This window comes from Lithobates pipiens, unplaced genomic scaffold, assembly GCF_037356315.1.
Source record: "Lithobates pipiens isolate NorthernLeopardFrog02 unplaced genomic scaffold, aLitPip1_a1.2 Scaffold_6, whole genome shotgun sequence".
Taxonomy (NCBI): domain Eukaryota; kingdom Metazoa; phylum Chordata; class Amphibia; order Anura; family Ranidae; genus Lithobates; species Lithobates pipiens.
Window position 1 is genome coordinate 5,853,139 of NW_027507881.1, and position 19,990 is coordinate 5,873,128.

The window sequence follows — 19,990 nt, forward strand, 5'->3', positions numbered from 1 at the left end:
TAAACTCATCTTCTGTTTAAAAAGTCCGGAGACCCCCTATGTTCCAATCATAGCGTTCTTAAACCGGCTATACACTAGTAAAAATGTCAATAAAAAATATGTATTTTTTACGAACAACATTCCATTAAATATATTGATGAGAATATTTGTAGCAATGTTTGCATGAAAGTTTGTTCAAAAATCTACGACCGTACGGCCAGCTTGAGATGCATCCTTTTCTTAGAGGAACTTTAGTCCCCTTAATGATGGCCCCTGCGCTCCACTTATGCATCCATTTTTGAATGACTGCCATGCGTGCAGAAGGGCTCTGCCTGGCCCTTGGCAGAGCCCTGCAGCACATCTTTGCATGTGCAGAGTTTTGCGCCCACACGCAGTGTTGTTACCCTCACCCCTCCCCCTCTCAAATGATGCCATTTATTTTTATTTTTGCAGCACTTCCTCATTTCTCAAACAGGCGAGTATAGTGCTCCCTATAAGCACATGTGCAGACGTGCCAAGGGGTTTCAGGTCCCAACAAACGCGTCGGCTTTCTCGCACATGTGTAAAGACAGCCATTAGGAAAAAAAAATAAAAAATCTGCCATCTTTGTGCATGAGCAAGAAATCACATGCACAGATCCACCAAAAGGTTATGCAGAGATCTGATGGGTTTTAAAAAAAAAAATTCGATAAACTTGTAAACTTCAGACATGAAATATGTCTGAAGCATATCCCTCTATAGTGTGTACTTGTCTCAATCCAGAGCACTAAGCGTCATTTCTGTCTGCTGCCTCCTTCCTCTACCATCTGCGTGTGTTACTTCTGACAAAGTTTTCCTGACACCAAGAGAAAATTGGTGACTGGGAGGAACCTCCAGCACACACAGTCTGTGATTGACAGCCTCAGCTCTGTTCCTGTATGCTGTGTGGAGAGCGTGTCCCTTTCCTCCAATCAGCTCTCAGACCTTTCCTTACCGAGCTCTGTAGAGTATTTATCTCTCTGTCCCCTTTTTTTTTTCTGAACTCTCAGACAAGAGTTATAAATTCTTCTCTTGTGGATCACAGAAGTGCCATTCGTTCTGCACTCCTCCAACCAGTTTTCAACAGACAGGGGGCTGAACTGTTGTCACAGAGCCGGTCTAGGCTTGGGCAAGTTCGCGACAATGGAGTCAGGATCCGCCCACATGCCAGGACCAGCTCAGCCTCTCAGCTAACCAATGCCGCTCCTACCCTCTCCACAGCCCAATGCTCCAGTGAGCACAGAGGGGGGCAGAGCAGAGAGATGATGACCGACAGTCACCAACTCTCTGCTCAGGGAGCTGTGAGATCTGGAGGGATCGGTGGTGTTCGATCATTCGGTTGTCAGTGTTAGAGGCGCCGGGGGACAGACACAGCAGCCACCTAGGCAAGTATGATTCTAAAAAAAAAGCCTACCAATGGCTCAGTACACTTGTCTTCTCATCACCACAAGGCAAAGCAAGCAAAGCCTTTTTTGCATATAATGCAAAAGCGTCTTCAGCTCGTAAAACACACCCGAAAAACAGCCAACAAAGCAAAATCCCATTCATTTATGGCCCCTGTTCACATCTGAGCATTTTGTAGCCTGAAGCAAAATGCCTTAAAGCGGAGGTCCACCCTAAAATGGACCTCCGCTCATCGGAATCCCCCCCCCCTCCGGCGCCACAATTGGCACCTTTCAGGGGGGAGGGGGGTGCAGTTACCTGGATAATCCAGGTAACTGCACCCACTTCCGGGATAGCTGTCTGCGGAAAGGGGCGTAGATTACGCCCCTTTCCGCAACTGCCCGCCCCTTTGCGCAAGTGCCCCGCTGCCTGCTGGGAAACACACAGTTCCCAGAGGCAGCGGGGACCGTCCGGATTGCGCCGCGCGGCTCGCGCATGCGCAGTAGGGAACCGGGAAATGAAGCCGAAAGGCTCCATTTCCTGATTCCCATACCCAAGATGGCGGCGGCAGGACCCAACAGACGACCTAGCGATCGGCTTCGGGTGCCGACATCGCGGGCGCGCTGGACAGATAAGTGTCACTATTTTAAAAGTCAGCAGCTGCAGTATTTGTAGCTGCTGGCTTTTAAAAAAAAAAACGCGGAGTCCCGGTGGACTCCCGCTTTAAGCTAAAGAAAATAAAAAAATAAAGTACACAAGCTTCTTTTTGGGCAGAATACAGGCGGCTTTCTGTTTTTTACATTGGTGACCATATGACCTGTAAAAAGTCCTGACAAAGACGCTGCAAAAAGGCACAACTTTCTGCCTGAAAACGAAATGCTCGGGGTGGGGTGGGAGGAGGGAAGAGGGAGCACACCTGTACAAGTCGCATGAATATCTTAGTGCAAACCGTGCACGATATTAAAACATAACATAACGTATAAAATGTCCATTGTGCTGGCAAATAAATAATAACAGATGAAAAGTGCTGCACTACCCCGTTTCCCCGAAAATAATACCTAGCGTGATTGTCGGTGTTGGCTGCAATACAAGCCCTACCCTCCAAATAAGCCCTACCCCGTTTCCCCCAAAATAAGCCCTACAAGGACTTTAACTAAGGCTTATTTGGGGGGGGTAGGGCTTATATTGCTGCCATCACCGACAATCACGCTAGGTCTTATTTTCAGGGAAACCGGGTATATTGAAGTAACTAGTGTGATATGACACATATAAATACATTTCTTGAAGAACTTGTGCAAAACGATCATATCAAACATATTTATTTTATTTTTTTATTATTTAATATGTCCATTGCGCTGGCAAAGCATAATCCTGTGATGGTCAAAGCGTCAAACTTGTGCCCCCCCCCCCCCCGTGTGAATCTGCTCACCTCAAAGCGTTTGACCGCACACCCAAGTTTGGTCAAAAAAATGCCCATATACCACCCCTGGGTTCTATATGAATGAAGCTCTTTGGGATCATGAGATGTCCAGAAGTAAAGTTATATAAAAGTAAAGTCTAAATGGTCTTTTATCATTTAAAAAAAACGTATTTCATTTATAAAACGTCAATCTGGGTACTCTCGTCTTCCAGGTGCTAAAGCCCATCTCTCTATAGCAGATAAAAGAAAAAAAAAAAAAAAAGAAAAAAAAAAAAAAAACGATGAGCTAGCTTGTCCGTTCGCAGCATTTAAACCTGCTGCCTTACTGCACCGCCCTGTCCCCTCCCCTACGCAAGTTTGACAAAGGGATCGGTCACTTGTCTTCCTCAGGAGGTACCCCCTGAGGAAGACACGTGACTGATCCCTGTGTCCGCTATAGAGCGATACGCTTTAGCACCTGGAAGACGCGAGTACCCAGATTGAGATTTTATAAATAAAATACATTTTTAAACGATAAACATTTATACTTTATTTTTATATATGGACGGAGGAACTTACTGCTGGACATCTCAGGATCCCAAAGAGCTTCATTCACATAGAACCCAGGGGTGATTCACAGGCGTTTTTTGACCAAACTTGGGTGTGCGGTCAAACTCCCTGAGGTGAGCAGATTCACAAGTTTGTTGTCACCTTGTCAACTTTGGAGCACCATCACAGGATTTTACCTTGACCCCCCAGATCTCATATTTAAGAGGACCTGTCATGTTTTTTTTCTATTACAAGGGATGTTTACATTCCTTGTAATAGGAATAAAAAAGGGACACTTTTTTTTTTTTTTTTAAAGACAATGTAAAATTAAAAAAGGTAAAATAAATAAGAAAAAAAAATAAAAATAAAAAAAAAGTTTTTTTTTGTTTTGTTTTTTTTTTAAATGCTCCCCGTCCCCCTGAGTTTGCGTGCAAAAGCGAACGCATACGTGAGTAGCGCCCGCATAAGAAAACGGTGTTCAAACCACACATGTGAGGTATTGCTGCGATCGTTAGAGCGAGATCAATAATTGTAGCCCTAGACCTCCTCTGTAACTTCAAACATGCAACCTATAGAATTTTTTAAACGTCACCTATGGAGATTTTTAAGGGTAAAAGTTTGTCGTCATGCCACGAGCGAGCACAATTTAGAAGTGTGACATGTTGGGTATCAATTAACTCGGCGTAACATTATCATTTACAATCTAAAAAAAAAAATTGGGCTAACTTTACTGTTGTCTTATTTTTTAATTCGAAAAAGTGTATTTTTTCAAAAATAAAATAAAGTGCGCTTGTAAGACCAGCTGTGCAAATACGTTGTGATAAGTATTGCAACAACCACCATTTTATTCTCTAGGGTGTTAAAATAAAAAAAAATAAAAAAAAGTATAATGTTTGGGGGTTCTAAGTGATTTTCAAGCAAAAAATAAAAAAAGTTTTTAACTTGTAAAACAACAAATCTCAAAAAAAAAGAGGCTCGGTCCCTAAGTAGTTAATTTGCCAGCATAATGGACATTTTACAGTGCCTTGCGAAAGTATTCGGCCCCCTTGAACTTTTTAACTTTTTGCCACATTTCAGGCTTCAAACAAAGATATAAAATTTTAATTTTTTGTGAAGAATCACCAACAAGTGGGACACAATTGTGAAGCGGAACGAAATATATTGGATATTTTAAACTTTTTTAGCAAATAAAAAAACTGAAAAGTGGTGCGTGCAAAATTATTCGGCCCCTTTACTTTCAGTGCAGCAAACTCACTCCAGAAGTTCAGCGAGGATCTCTGAATGATCCAATGTTGTCCTAAATGACTGATGGTGATAAATAGAATCCACCTGTGTGTAATCAAGTCTCTGTATAAATGCACCTGCTCTGTGATAGTCTCAGGGTTCTGTTGAAAGCGCAGAGAGCATCATGAAGACCAAGGAACACACCAGGCAGGTCCGTAATACTGTTGTGGAGAAGTTTAAAGCCGGATTTGGATACAAAAAGATTTCCCAAGCTTTAAACATCCCAAGGAGCACTGTGCAAGCGATCATTTTGAAATGGAAGGAGTATCAGACCACTGCAAATCTACCAAGACCTGGCCGTCCCTCTAAACTTTCAGCTCAGACAAGGAGAAGACTGATCAGAGATGCAGCCAAGAGGCCCATGATCACTCTGGATGAACTGCAGAGAACTACAGCTGAGGTGGGAGAGTCTGTCCATAGGACAACAATCAGTCGTACACTGCACAAATCTGGCCTTTATGGAAGAGTGGCAAGAAGAAAGCCATTTCTCAAAGATATCCATAAAAAGTCTCGTCTAAAGTTTGCCACAAGCCACCTGGGAGACACACCAAACATGTGGAAGAAGGTGCTCTGGTCAGATGCAACCAAAATCCAACTTTTTGCCCACAATGCAAAACGATATGTTTGGCGTAAAAGCAACACAGCTCATCACCCTCAACACACCATCCCCACTGTCACACATGGTGGTGGCAGCATCATGGTTTGGGCCTGCTTTTCTTCAGCAGGGACAGGGAAGATGGTTAAAATTGAGGGGAAGATGGATGCAGCCAAATACAGGACCATTCTGGATGAAAACCTGGTGGAGTCTGCAAAAGACCTGAAACTGGGACGGAGATTTATCTTCCAACAAGACAATGATCCCAAACATACAGCAAAATCTACAAAGGAATGGTTCACAAATAAACGTATCCAGGTGTTAGAATGGCCAAGTCAAAGTACAGACCTGAATCCAATCGAGAATCTGTGGAAAGAGCTGAAAACTGCTGTTCACAAACGCTCTCCATCCAACCTCACTGAGCTCCAGCTGTTTTGCAAGGAAGAATGGGCAAGAATTTCAGTCTCTCGATGTGCAAAACTGATAGAGACACACCCCAAGCGACTTGCAGCTGTAATCGCAGCAAAAGGTGGCTCTACAAAGTATTAACGCAAGGGGGTCGAATAATTTTGCACACCCCACTTTTCATTTTTTTTATTAGTTAAAAAAGTTTAAAAAAATCCAATAGATTTCGTTCCACTTCACAATTGTGTCCCACTTGTTGGTGATTCTTCACAAAAAAATAAAAATTTTATATCTTTATGTTTGAAGCCTGAAAGGTTGAAAAGTTCAAGGGGGCCGAATACTTTCGCAAGGCACTGTATATAATATATGTTATTATGCTTAATATCATGCACAGTTTGCACTAAGATATTCATGCATTTTATATGTGCCATATCACATTGGTAATCTTACTATAGCGCGGCATTATGTTTTTATCTATTTATACACTTCTGAGATTGTGATCAGTGCCAGCAGCTGTATCAATTAAGAAGAGGTTCTGAGTCATGGTTTGCTTGCAAGCTTATTCCGTTTATCACCTATACAAATCATTAGCAAGGCTGAATTCACGCCTGAGCGTAGCATTTTCAGGCAGAAAGTCGTACGGTTTTTCCACATTTTTGTACAGGTCAAAAAGGTCACCAATGTAAAAAGAAGAAAAACAACCAAATCTGCCAGAATTGAGTTTAAAAAAAAAAATAAAAAAAAAAAAAAGGAACCTTTTTTGAGCTTCAGGCGTTTGGCTTCTGGCGTTTTGGAGTGGAGATGTGAACCATCTCCATAAAGAAAAAAAAAATTTTTTTTTTTTTCCTCCTCCTGCGTTTCGTAGCTCGAGGCTTCAAGCTACAAAACACTGAGGTGTGAATAGAGCCTTAGACCTCATCTGCAATATGCCGTTCAGTTTTGGGCACCAGATCTCAAAAAGGATATCGGGGAACTGGAGAAAGTGCAGAGAAGGGCAGCCAAACTGATACGAGGCATGGAGGAGCTCAGCTACGAGGAAAGATTAGAGGAACTGAATGCATTCTCTTGAGAAGAGGAGATTAAGTAGCGATATGATTGCATGTGTAAATACCTAGGAGGGAGATAGTCAAGCTCACTAGAATTTTATTTATTTTTTTGTTTAACCACTTCCCGACCAGCGCACGCCGATATATGTCGGCAGAATGGCACGGGCAGGCATATTGGCGTACAGGTACGTCCAATCTTAAATGCCGTTCTGCCATCATGAGCGTGCCACCGGCGGTGCATTCGCGTGCTGGTCGGGACCCCCCGTGAGTCCAGTCGTGGGTCCCGCAGACTCGATCGCCGCGGGCATACCCGCGATCGTCTCACGGGGCGGCTGAACTGGGAGATGCCGTTGTAAACAGCATCTCCCCGTTCTGCCTAGCAACAAGTGATGCTGATCTCTGCTCCATGTGATTGGAGCAGAGATCAGTGTTCACTAAAAGAAAGCCCAGCCCCCAACAGTTAGTAACACACCCCTAGGAACACTTAACCCCTACACTGCCACCCCCTGGTTAACCCCTTCACTGCCAGTGTCATTTACACAGGAATCACTATTTGTATAGCAGTGATTGCTGTATGAATGACAATGTTCCGAAAAATGTGTCAAAAATGTCCGATGTGTCCGACCATAATGTCGCAGTCACAAAAAAAAAAAAAAAAAAAAAGATTAATAAAAATGCCATAAAACTATCCCCTGTTTTGTAAACGCTATAACTTTTGTGCAAACCAATCAATAATTGCTTATTGCGATTTTTTTACCAAAAATATGTAGAAGAATACGTATCGGCCTATTATAACAAAAAGTAAAAAATAATAAATTTTTTTCATAATTGTTGCTCTATTTTTGTTTATAGCGCAAAAAACAAAAAAACTGCAGGGGTGATCAAATACCACCAAAAGAAAGCTCTACTTGTGGGAGAAAAAAAAAAAAAGGATGTCAATTTTGTTTGGGAGCCACATCGCATGACCGCGCAATTGTCAGTTAAAGCGAAGCAGTGCCGAATCGCAAAAAGTGGTCTGGTCTTTGGCCAGCAAAATGGTCCAGGGCTGAAGTGGTTAAACAAAAGATGGAAGCATTCCAAAATATGACTGGATACTAACATTTATAACAACACCAGGGATGGTGGATCCAGGGACTATCCAATTCCGAATTCCCCGTTTCAGAACCCCCACCACCCCAAAAGATGGCTACAGCATGGTCAGCTTATTCTGGGAGGGCGTCCATGGATGCCCTCCCAGAATCTTGCTCCCGCGCTCCCTACAGTGCGAGGGGAGAGGGTGGGGAAGAGGGAGAGAGATGCAATACTCTGCCCATAAACTGAATAAAGCCTTTTTTAACTAACTTACTACTCTTAGCCCTTGTACACACGGTCGGACATTTCGACAACCAAATCCGTCGGATTTTGTCCGAAACTGTTGCATACACACGGTCGGACAAAGTTGTCGAAAAATCCGATCTTTCAGAACGTGAGGACGTTATTTCGTTATGACGGGACTACGTTCACGCTAATAGCCAATAGCTTTGATGTAGGAATTTGATCTGAGCATGCGTGGCACTTTGTCCGATCGGAATTCTCTACACATGGTCGGAGTATGTCCGATCGGACCAGTTTGTCGGAAAATTATTTCCAGCAAGTTTGAAAATTTGTTCCGACGGATATTGAGACGGAAACAGTCCGATGCATACCACACACAGTCGGATTATCCGACAACACGGTCCGACAGGACACATTCCGACGGATTCTTACAAGGGCTTAGAGCGGCGCTGCTCTATCTAAAAAAAAAAAAAAAAAAGGGGGGGGGGGCTCATTATTAGTGTCATTGTGAAACGACTGTACGAATTATTTTTTCTAAACTAAAACCTCGTTAGTCAGGATTAATTGCAGTGTTGGCACTTAAAGTGGTGTTGCCACCAAAAAATTAAAAGTGCTTAAAATTCGTAAAAAAAATAAAAAAAAAAGAATTGGCAAAAAAAAAAAAATTTTTACTCACCTCTAAATACCGGTTGCTAGGGGGTCCCTCGTAATCTGCCTTCCTCATTGCCCAGGCTGGTGACATCACTTCCCCTCGCGCCGCACATTCACCTGGGACCTGTCATGTGTCCCAGGTGACTGTACGGCGTATCACGGCGCCCTGCGCCGCTCGCGCATGCGCAGTGGGTGCCCGGCTGTGAAGCCACAGCCGGGTGCCCACAGTATGCATGACGGCGCCGCGAGCGGAGCGGGGAGCGAGGGGGGGGCTTCGTTCCCCCGCATCGCTGGACCCTGGGGCAGGTAAGTGTCCGATTATTAAAAGCCAGCAGCTGCAGTATTTGTAGCTGCTGACTTTTAATTTTTTTTTTTTTAGGGGGTACCCCACTTTAAGTCATTTTGGTTTGCAGTTTGGGCACTCTGGCTCAAAAAGGTTCGCCATCACTGCTCTAGATCAACTTTTGGATATAGGATTGTGTATATGGAGGTTCTCTATTGGTTGAACTAGCTGGACTTTGTGTCTGTCTTTTTTCAAATTAAGTACCGTATATACTCGAGTATAAGCCGAGATTTTCAGCCTCTTTTTTGAGGCTGAAAGTGCCCCCCTCGGCTTATACTCGAGTCATCGCTGTCTGCCTGCTCGATCAGCGTGTCGAGCAGACAGACAGCGGCCATTCTATTCTAATTCAAAAGCCGCGCCTCCGGCTCCGCCTTCGCCTGTGATAGGCGGAACACTGAATTTCCCAGCAGCCTGTGTTCCGCCTATCACGGACATCCGCTCATCCTCGTACTACGGACGAGGATGAAAGGATGGCCGTGATAGGCGGAACACAGACTGCTGGGAAATTGTGTTCCGCCTATCACAGACAGGGAGGCGCGGCATTTGAACAGGAAAATGGGCGCCGACGAAGAGCGGTGATCCTGGGACGGGACCGGACGGAGTCTCGGGACGGGACGGGACCGGACCGGACGGAGGCTCGGCTCGGGACGGGACGGGACCGGACGGAGGCTCGGGACCGGACGGAGGCTGGGGACACAGGTAGGCTGGACACACAAGGCCTCACTCACACACACACACACACACACACACACACACACACACACACACACACGGATGGACACACACACACAGGGATGGACACACACACACAGGGATGGATGGATGGATGGACACACACACAGGGATGGACAGGCATATCTCACCCTCGGCTTATACACGAGTCAATAGGTTTCCCAGTTTTTTGGGGGTAAATTGGGGGCCTCGGCTTATACTCGGGTCGGCCTATACTCGAGTATATACGGTAACTACGTACCAATAGGCTCCCAGCGGATGAAAACACGGGGCCCCTTTAAATCTAGCTCGGTTTTGAAATTTGTTACACGGCCAAGAAGCAGAAGAAGAAAAAAAAAAAAAAAAGAAGTGCAATGTGCGTGTTGCTTGGAGAAGTGCCAGATACTGGACGTGTTGTCATATGAAAGACGGCTTCATGTAGAAGAGCTCATACTGTTTTAGATTTTTTTTTTTTTTTTTAAAGAGCTGGCCGAATCTCTTAATGCAAATAATATAACTGGATACTAATTTTTTTAATTTTTAACGTCCAGGCCATCCACGAAAGTTATCACATTGACAGAAGTATCTTCTAATGAGAAGGGTTGAACAAAAAAAAAAAAAAAAAAAAATCGCCATGACAAGGGTTGAAGAAAATCATGAAAAGTTCACTGCAGTCAGCTAAAGTAGAAAGCCAAAGTAGGGTGACCGTTTCCCGTGACACAATAAAGGCGTACACTGCAGAGGAATGGCATGCATGGGTGTCGTCCACGAAGGAAGCCTCTCCTAAAGCCCATGCACAAAAAAGCCCACCTAGAAATTGCCTGGGCCCATGCAGACAAAAAAAAAAAATAAAAAAAATAAAACACCAATCCTGGGACTCTACTATAGAGTGATGAGACTGTCAGAAACCATGAAATCAGGCAGATACAGAAGTACAGTTAAAATCACACTTGTTTAATAATAAAAGCAAAAAGAACAAAAAGGTAGTCAAAACATAGTCAAAGTTCAGTAACCAGAACGGATAGTCAGCCAAGCCAGAAGTCAGGGATCAATGTAGTGGAACTGCAAGCAGGATCTTGAGCCAGAAGGGATGTCCGCAAAGTTAGTCTTGAACAGGATTCGCAGGAGATCTTTTTTGTGATGTTGACCAAGGTGAAGGCAGAGATCCTCTGGACTGGACGGCTTTAGTAGGCAGGACTGACGAGCAGGATATCATCAACAGCTGAGTAACTGTGGAGTGATAGAAGCTGGCAATTAGCTGACAGCTGAGCGGCCAACTCAGAGAAGGAAGGTCTGAGCCCAGCTCCGAAAGAGACCAAGATAAAATGTTTTTGGAACTGATGGCTTCCAAACTGTATGGCGTTGCAAAGGTGAGGAGTACAAAGAAAAACGCATGGTGCCTACAGCGAACCATGGTGGTGGCAGTGTCCTCCTGTGGGGCAGCACAACTGCTGCCAGTGTCAGGGGAGCTGTATTTCTTTGATCGTTTCATGAATTAGCAGAGGCACTGCTCTATAATGAAAGAAGATGCTACCATCACTCCGTGCCCTTGATAGTCATGCACTTTTCCAACATGACAATGATCCAAAACTCACATCTAAGGCCACTGTTGCATTTCTGAAGAAGAACCCGGGTGAAAGTGATTCAGTGGCCAAGTAGGCCTCCAGATCTGAACCGGAACGGAGAACACCTATGGGGAATTCTGAAGAGAGGAGCATCACTCTACATCAAGCATCCAACCTCTAAAAGGTCACTCTCGAGGAATGGAAAAAGATAGATGTTGCAATACGTCACCAACTTGTTCCTTCCATGCCTAGAAGATTTTCTGTCCTCCTTACAAATCATGGAGGTCCTACCAAATACTAGATGGAGTTGTTTTTGTTGTGGGGTGTATTCATTTTTTGGATCAACTAATTTGAGCAAAACTGAAGATTTTGTAAATTAAGTTCTATCATTAACCTTAGTTTTATGAGCTAAGCAAATGTTCTATGAAACTAAGTATGGTCAAAATTTTGGCAATTGTTCTTGTGTTCATTGCGATTTTGATTACAATCTCACTTTTCAAAAGGAGTGTACTCATTTATGCCGAGCACTGGAACTCTAGTGTTTAATTTTTAGCCTGAACTGTTGTGTTTTTGAGCAGCAAAAAAAAAAAAATGGAACTACCAATATTTTATTCTCTAGGGCAGAAATCTCTAAACTATGGCCCTCCAGCCAGTGGTGTCACTAGGGGGTGGCTTTTGGGGCTATAGCCCCGAATCTTGAGCCCATAGCCCAGAGTCTCTGCAGGGGTCCCCAAGGGGAGGGGAGGCTCTCTGGGGACCTCTATATAAGTGGGGGGCTCTCTGGGGACCCTGATGCAAGGGGGAGGCTCTCTGATGACACTGATTGTAAGGGGGAGGCTTTCTGGGGATCCCGATTTAAGGGGGAAGCTCCCTGGGGACCCTAATGTAAGGGGGCTCTCTGGGGAGCCTGATGCAAGGGGGAGGCTCTGGGGAGATTATATATATATATATACACACACACACACACACACACACACACACGTATATTACTGTATATACATGTGTATGCCAGCCCAAGCGTATGACTTTCTTTACTATGCTGCTATGGGCTGTAGCCCCAGATCTTTTGTAGACCTAGCTACGCCCCTGCCTCCAGCTGTTGCCGGACACATCTCATGAGGCATTGTAAAACACTAACATTCACAGACATGACCAGGCATGATGGGAATTGTAGTTCCTGAACAACTGGAGGGCCATAGTTTGAAGACTTCTGCTCTAGGGTGTCTTTAACAAAATACATCACGTTTGGGGGTTTTAACAAATCTTTGGGGGGGGGGGGGGGGCTAAAATTATTTAAAAAATAAATAAAAAATAAAAATAAAAAAAAAAGGGGAAAAAAAAAGGTCTCTAGCGACAAAAGGGTTAGAGACCACATTTCTTTCCATTGCATATAAGCAAATGGTTTAGGAATACATTTACATGAAAGTTTTTGTGCCCGGAGTTCAGCTTTAATAATTCTACTGGAGATGGTATAAACAGCAAAAAAGGACAGGTGCTCAAAAGCAAGTCGTGCTCCACAGAGACGGCTGTAATAGTGATAATTAAAGCCCTTTTAATTATACAGTAGAGGAGTGGTGTCAGCCTGCCCCTCTCAGCTGCTCAGAATACCCCGAGGGATTTACCAAAGGGGAGGGGACAGCACAGGTGCAAAGAAACAAAATATCACCTCCATGATCAGAGATATGACGGTTTGTACAAAGTTCACCTCCCAACCTCCCATAGATTTTTTTATTATACACCATCACTGAGGACTAGAACGCAGGCGGCTCGGAAATTAACGATCTTAGTGAAGTACTGGCACGCTCAGATCAAGAGCAATAGGGATTGCCAGGACCGTTCCAGTGCAGTGCTGGCACCGCGTGCATTAGAGGGATGGGCAGAGGAGGCGGAAGGGATCAGCTAGTTAAGTGATTACTGTGAAGTCCTTAAACAGCCACTATGATATACAGATATTAATATATATATATTTTATTATATTAAGTCCCGTGAGTGACAATTTTTTTTTTTTTTTTATAAGTTATAGATTTAATTATATACGGGTAAAAAAAAAAAAAAAAAAAAGTTATATATATATGTATTAAAAGAATGTATACTTATTTTTCTACATTATATGGGGGGGACAAAAATGGATGGGTGGCTGTGATGTGCAGGGTTGCCTTATATGATTTTTTTTTTTTTTAGTTTTATCAAGTCCCGTGAGTGCCACTCTCTCGTGTACAAATTATATTTGTGTGTATATATATATGTATATATATATATATATATATATATATATATATATATATATATATATATATATATATATATATATATATATATATATATATATATATATATATATATATATATATATATATACACACCCCCAACCTGTAGAATGGACAGGTTTGGACTGCAGACAACTATGAACTGGGCAGATGATCAGTTTCACTGGACACCCAACTCCTTTGTGTTTATGGTCAGACGGCAGAACACCAGAATCCCGGCCAAGGCTTCTGCAGATTATAATCTATAAGATTTGGATCTCTCGGTATCTCCAGCCCAGCGTGTCTGAACATTTCAAACCTGTAGCTGGGAGGGAGGGGGGAGGGGCACATTCCTGACATGTCCCAGAGATTGCTCACCTTCCGGACACACCCAGGACTGGGGGGGGGGCACCCGTTATATTTCATATACTGCAACACAGAACCCATCCATCCTTCATATATTGCAACCCAGCACCCCACGTCCATTATATATTGCAAGTGCAACTCTGCACCCCACACCCCTCCATCCATCACATACTGTAACCCTGCACCCCACATCCATCCATCATATACTGCAACCCTGCACCCATCCATCATATCCTGCAACCCTGCACCCCATACCTATCCTTCATATACTGCAACCCTGCAGCCCGCACCCATCCATCCTTCATATACTGCAACCCTGCAGCCCGCACCCATCCATCCTTCATATACTGCAACCCTGCAGCCCGCACCCATCCATCCTTCATATACTGCAACCCTGCAGCCCGCACCCATCCATCCTTCATATACTGCAACCCTGCAGCCCGCACCCATCCATCCTTCATATACTGCAACCCTGCAGCCCGCACCCATCCATCCTTCATATACTGCAACCCTGCAGCCCGCACCCATCCATCCTTCATATACTGCAACCCTGCAGCCCGCACCCATCCATCCTTCATATACTGCAACCCTGCAGCCCGCACCCATCCATCCTTCATATACTGCAACCCCGCAGCCCGCACCCATCCATCCTTCATATACTGCAACCCTGCAGCCCGCACCCATCCTTCATATACTGCAACCCTGCAGCCCGCACCCATCTATCGTTCATATACTGCAACCCTGCAGCCCACATCAATCCTTCATATACTGCAACCCTGCACCCCGTACCCATCTATCCTTCATATACTGCAACCCTGCACCCCACATCCATCCTTCATATACTGCAACCCTGCAGCCCGCACTCATCCATCCTTCATATCCTGCAGCCCGCACCCATCCATCCTTCATATACTGCAACCCTGCAGCCCGCACCCATCCATCCTTCATATACTGCAACCCTGCAGCCCGTACCCATCTATCCTTCATATACTGCAACCCTGCAGCCCGCACCCATCCTTCATATACTGCAACCCTGCAGCCCGCACCCATCTATCCTTCATATACTGCAACCCTGCAGCCCGCACCCACCTATCCTTCATATACTGCAACCCTGCAGCCCACATCAATCCTTCATATACTGCAACCCTGCACCCCGTACCCATCTATCCTTCATATACTGCAACCCTGCACCCCACATCCATCCTTCATATACATACTGCAACCCTGCGCCCCGCACCCTTGCATCATATACTGCAACCCTGCGCCCTGCACCCATCCATCATATATTGCAACTCTGCGCCCCGCACCCTTGCATCATATACTGCAACCCTGCGCCCCACACCCATCTATCCTTCATATACTGCAACCCTGCGCCCCGCACCCTTGCATCATATACTGCAACCCTGCGCCCCGCACCCTTGCATCATATACTGCAACCCTGCGCCCCGCACCCTTGCATCATATACTGCAACCCTGCGCCCCGCACCCTTGCATCATATACTGCAACCCTGCGCCCCGCACCCTTGCATCATATACTGCAACCCTGCGCCCCGCACCCTTGCATCATATACTGCAACCCTGAGCCCCGCACCCTTGCATCATATACTGCAACCCTGCGCCCTGCACCCATCCATCATATATTGCAACCCTGCGCCCCGCACCCTTGCATCATATACTGCAACCCTGCGCCCCGCACCCCGCACCCTTGCATCCTATACTGCAACCCTGCGCCCTGCACCCATCCATCATATATTGCAACCCTGCGCCCCGCACCCTTGCATCATATACTGCAACCCTGCGCCCCACACCCATCTATCCTTCATATACTGCAACCCTGCACCCCGTACCCATCCATCCTATACTGCAACCCGGCACCCCACACCCATCCATCCATCCTATACTGTAACCTGGCACCCCGTACCCATCCATCCATCCATCATATACTGCAACCCGGCACCCCACACCCATCCATCCAATACTGCAACCCGACACCCCACACCCATCCATCCTATACTGCAACCTGGCACCCCACACCCATCCATCCATCCTATACTGCAACCTGGCACCCCACACCTATCCATCCATCATATACTGCAACCTGGCACCCCACACCCATCCATCCATCATATACTGCAACCCGGCACCCCACACCCATTCATCATATGACTTCATCACAGGGATCAGATTTTCTGCCTCCTCTCCTGGAATCCTATCCACCCCTTTACCAGAAATAATTCCATCATATTACCGATATGGTCCATGTCTACAGAAACAGTCAATGACAAACGCCGCCACTAATCTCATACATTACAAAACCGCCATGCACGATTTAACACATCTTATTTAAAAGTAGATATAAAGCCAAAGACAACAAAGTAACATATTGCAACATGTGTTTCCTTTTTGATGCTTTTATCTTCAGCTGGTGATCCTGTGAATAAGGGCTGGTTCACAAGTGCCACTAGAGGGGCGGTAACGCCATGTGGTTGAGCCGTGGTTTTACCGCCCCCAACCAGAGCATGCAGCAATTCACATGACGCAGCAAAAACCTAAGCAGCACGCTGCAAGCAACCAGCGTTACCACCGCCACATGCGACCCATGCAAGGCTATGGAGCGTGCAATTCATGCAACTGTGGCACGGCGGCAGGGCATTTGCAGGGCTAAATGGGGAGTTGCCTCAATGCCCTCTGAAAAGAAATCCACCACAGACCCCTTTTCAGCAGGGGGGAAAGGGCTGCCACACATGTGAATGGGACCCCGACATGCTTATGTTCCTTTTACATGTGTGGGAACTCCAGGCGGGTGTGCGTCCATTTACATCAGCACTCATCGGGCCGATCCACAGAACGAGCACGGGTCAACAAACATCTGGTTAAAAAATGTAGGAAAAGAAACCCTGAAGGGACAAGAAGGTCACATAAAGTCCATTCCTTGGGGGTTCAGCAGGGGGTATTGGTTCATGGGGTTTATGGGACCCCCTATTGACCAGACTGTGTCCTAGGATGGCTACACTCAATCCACTGTATCTATGGTGGTCACCCAGGCCTGGCTTTGTCCATCTCTATGGAGAGGTGATGGGATTAGTAGTTTTCACATAAAACAAAAAATGACTTTTTTTTTCTTATGCAATCCTCCACTTCCTAAGACCTCCCCCTTGGCATTAAACAGGGGTGGAAGCAGGCACCACCTACTCACTGCCTGACTTAACCCTGTAAATACCATGCTATCAAAACCACAACTGCATGCATCGCACCCAGTATGCATCACGGCCCCACAGAATTGCATTGGTGGCAGTAAGCGATGGCACTGCCTACCAAAAGCGGCACGCCATTTACAGGTTGTTACAGGAATCGCAGATGTTCCGTGAGCGGCTGCTGCATTTCAGTGTTCAGCTAGGCAGTCAGGGAGCGGTTAAACCACAGCCCAAGCGCTTGCTTTTACTGCCCCTCCCAGGCACTTATGTGAATGAGCCCTTATAGCAAGGGATATGCAATTAGCGGACCTCCAGCTGTTGCAAAACTACAAGTCCCATCATGCCTCTGCATGTCATGTTTGTGGCTGTCAGAGTCTTGCTATGCCTCATGGGACTTGTAGTTCTGCAACAGCTGGAGGTCCACTAATTGCATATCCCTGCCCTATAGGAAGCATAGGATTGGGCAATTAGAACTGCCTTAGACCTAAACCAGCATTCTGGCAGTGCCAGGGCAGCCCCATTGCAAAGAATCCCCCTCCCCTGAGTTTTCCTGCTTTAAAACTACATTTTTTCTGCAATAAATGCGATGCAGAGCCGAGCCTAAAGTGCAGCCAGCAGATTGGAGTGACGGGCGATTGGCCAATCATAGTACAATGAGGCTCATGTCTGCCACTGACAGCATCTCTGATTGGGGGAGACAAGGCGACACCTGAGGAGTCCATGCATCTAACCCCCCCACCAATCACCAGGAATGTCAGGACCAGGACAACAGGAAATGCAACAGGGCCCCCAACTCCTGGGGGGCAAATAGGTAAACCCCACCAAAGTCTATATTATGTGCTGCAGGCAGATGCCACTGTCACAATCACCAGGAAAGTAGGAAAGTAAGGACTGGGGACAACAAGACCCCCAATTCCTGGTGTGCACAGAGAAAAGAGCCCCCCCCCAAAATGTCTATTTGCTGCAGGGAGATGCAACCCCATAGGAATGAATAGGGTTGGTCATAGAAATAGAAATACAACAGGATATATTATTGGGGGGCAGGTAGGGAGTTGTCACCCCACAAATGTATGCAATGAAGACTAGAGGGATGTCCATGACAGGGAGGTGGGGGATGGGATGTGTCACTGTCCTGCAGTATTATTATTATTATACAGGATTTATATAGCGCCAATAGTTTACACAGCACTTTACAATATAAAGGGAGATAATACAATAAAATACAAGAGGATTAAGAGGGCCCTGCTCAGAAGAGCTTACAATCTAATAGCATGTCACTGGCAATCTCCCCTCCCCCCCATGTTTGTATTATTGGGGGGGGGGGGGAGTGTCACCCCATAGCTGCGATGAGTATTAAATAAAGATGTCCATGGCTGCGGGTGGGGGCTGGGGTGGGGGTTTCACTGTCCTGCAGCAGGATTTTAATGGCAACCCCCCCACCTCAAACTCTATATTATTATTTGGAGATAGGGATCCATAGGGATGTCCATGGCTGGGGGGGGGGGTAGTCACCGACATCATCTCTGATTGGGGAAGAGAAGGCGACACCTGAGGAGTCCATGCATCAAGTGCCCCCCTCCCCCACAATCAGGAATGTCAGGACTGGGGACACCAGGAAATGCAACAGGACCCCCCAATTCCTGGGGTGCTCAAAGATAGGAGCCCCCCCCACCCCACTGTATTATTTTATGCAGGCAGATGTCACCTCATAGACAACCCCCCCTCTGTATTATTATTTGGGGTGTCACCCCATCATAAAGTGCAATTACTATGTACTAAAGAGGGATGACCCACCCAAATGTCTGTATTATGGGGAGAGGTCACCCCATAGAGATGAATTGGGATGGATGTCCATAGCGGTGTGGGGGGGGGGGGGGTTGTCACCAACATCATCTCTGATTGGGGTAGACAAGGTGACACCCGAGGATTCCATGCATCAAGTGTCCCCCTCCCCCACAATCAGGAATGTCAAGATCGGGGACACCAGGAAATGCAACAGGACCCCCAATTCATGGGGTGCTCAGAGATAAAAATAGAGATGGGGGGCGCTCTTATTTGCTGCAGGCAGAGGACACTCCATAAGGATGTCCATGGGGGGAGGGGGGGGGTCAATGGTAGCATCTGATTGGGGGGGGTGGGGAGACATGGTGACACCCAAGGAGTCCATACAATCAAATGCCCCCCCTCCCCCACAATCAGGAATGTCAGGATGGGGACACCAGGAAATACAAGGGACCCCCCCCCAATTCCTGGGGTGCTCAGAGATAAGAGTGCCCCCTCTATATTTTAATTTGCTGCAGGGAGATGTCACCCCATAAGGATGTCCATGGGGGGGAGGGGGTGGTCAATGGCAGCAATCTGATTGAGGGAGACAAGGTGACACCTGAGGATTCCATGCATCAAGTGTCCCCCTCCCCCAATGAGGACTGTCAGGATTGGGGACACCAGGAACTATTGCAATTCCTGGGGGTTAGACAAAGATCAGGGGGGTCTCCCCCTTTAAGCCCCCCCAACACTTACTCTGGAAGGGGGGTCCCGTTGACCGCCGTGCCGTCCGGGGTGGGGTTGAGCTGGATGGGGCCCGGCTTCTTCTTCGGCATTTTGTGCGCTGTGGCCGGCTGGCTGCTCCCTGACTGCATAGATCCGAATCCTCCTCCACCTCCTCCACTCTCCGGGCCGTCACTGTCTCCGCATCCGGGGGGCGGGGACTACACCGCTACTTTGTATCTCTGCTATCAGCAGCCAATGGGAGGAGCCGCCCGGACAGACAGAGGGACCTCGGAAATACGTCACGCGAGCCAGAGCGAGAGAGAGCCAGAGGCGCCCCCTGCTGGCAGGCCGAGGGGTTGTCACCTCCACCAGCTGAGCTCCGGGAAAGAGGAACCTTTCATTCACTTCCACTGATAATGTTACAATGTATAGATTATAGAATATATATAGAA

At 46.4% G+C, this 19,990-nt stretch overlaps 1 protein-coding gene across 1 annotated transcript in view; it reads right to left on the minus strand.

The window, feature by feature from the left end:
* The window catches only part of LOC143958207 (dual specificity mitogen-activated protein kinase kinase 1), an 80,387-nt gene extending 60,624 nt beyond the window's left edge, over positions 1-19,763 (minus strand). Inside the window, exon 1 of the mRNA XM_077467682.1 lies at positions 19,569-19,763. Within this exon, the coding sequence (XP_077323808.1) occupies positions 19,569-19,687 (119 nt within the window). The 5' untranslated portion in view covers positions 19,688-19,763. The remainder of the gene's footprint in view (positions 1-19,568) is intronic.
* Between the last annotated feature and the right edge of the window lie 227 nt (positions 19,764-19,990).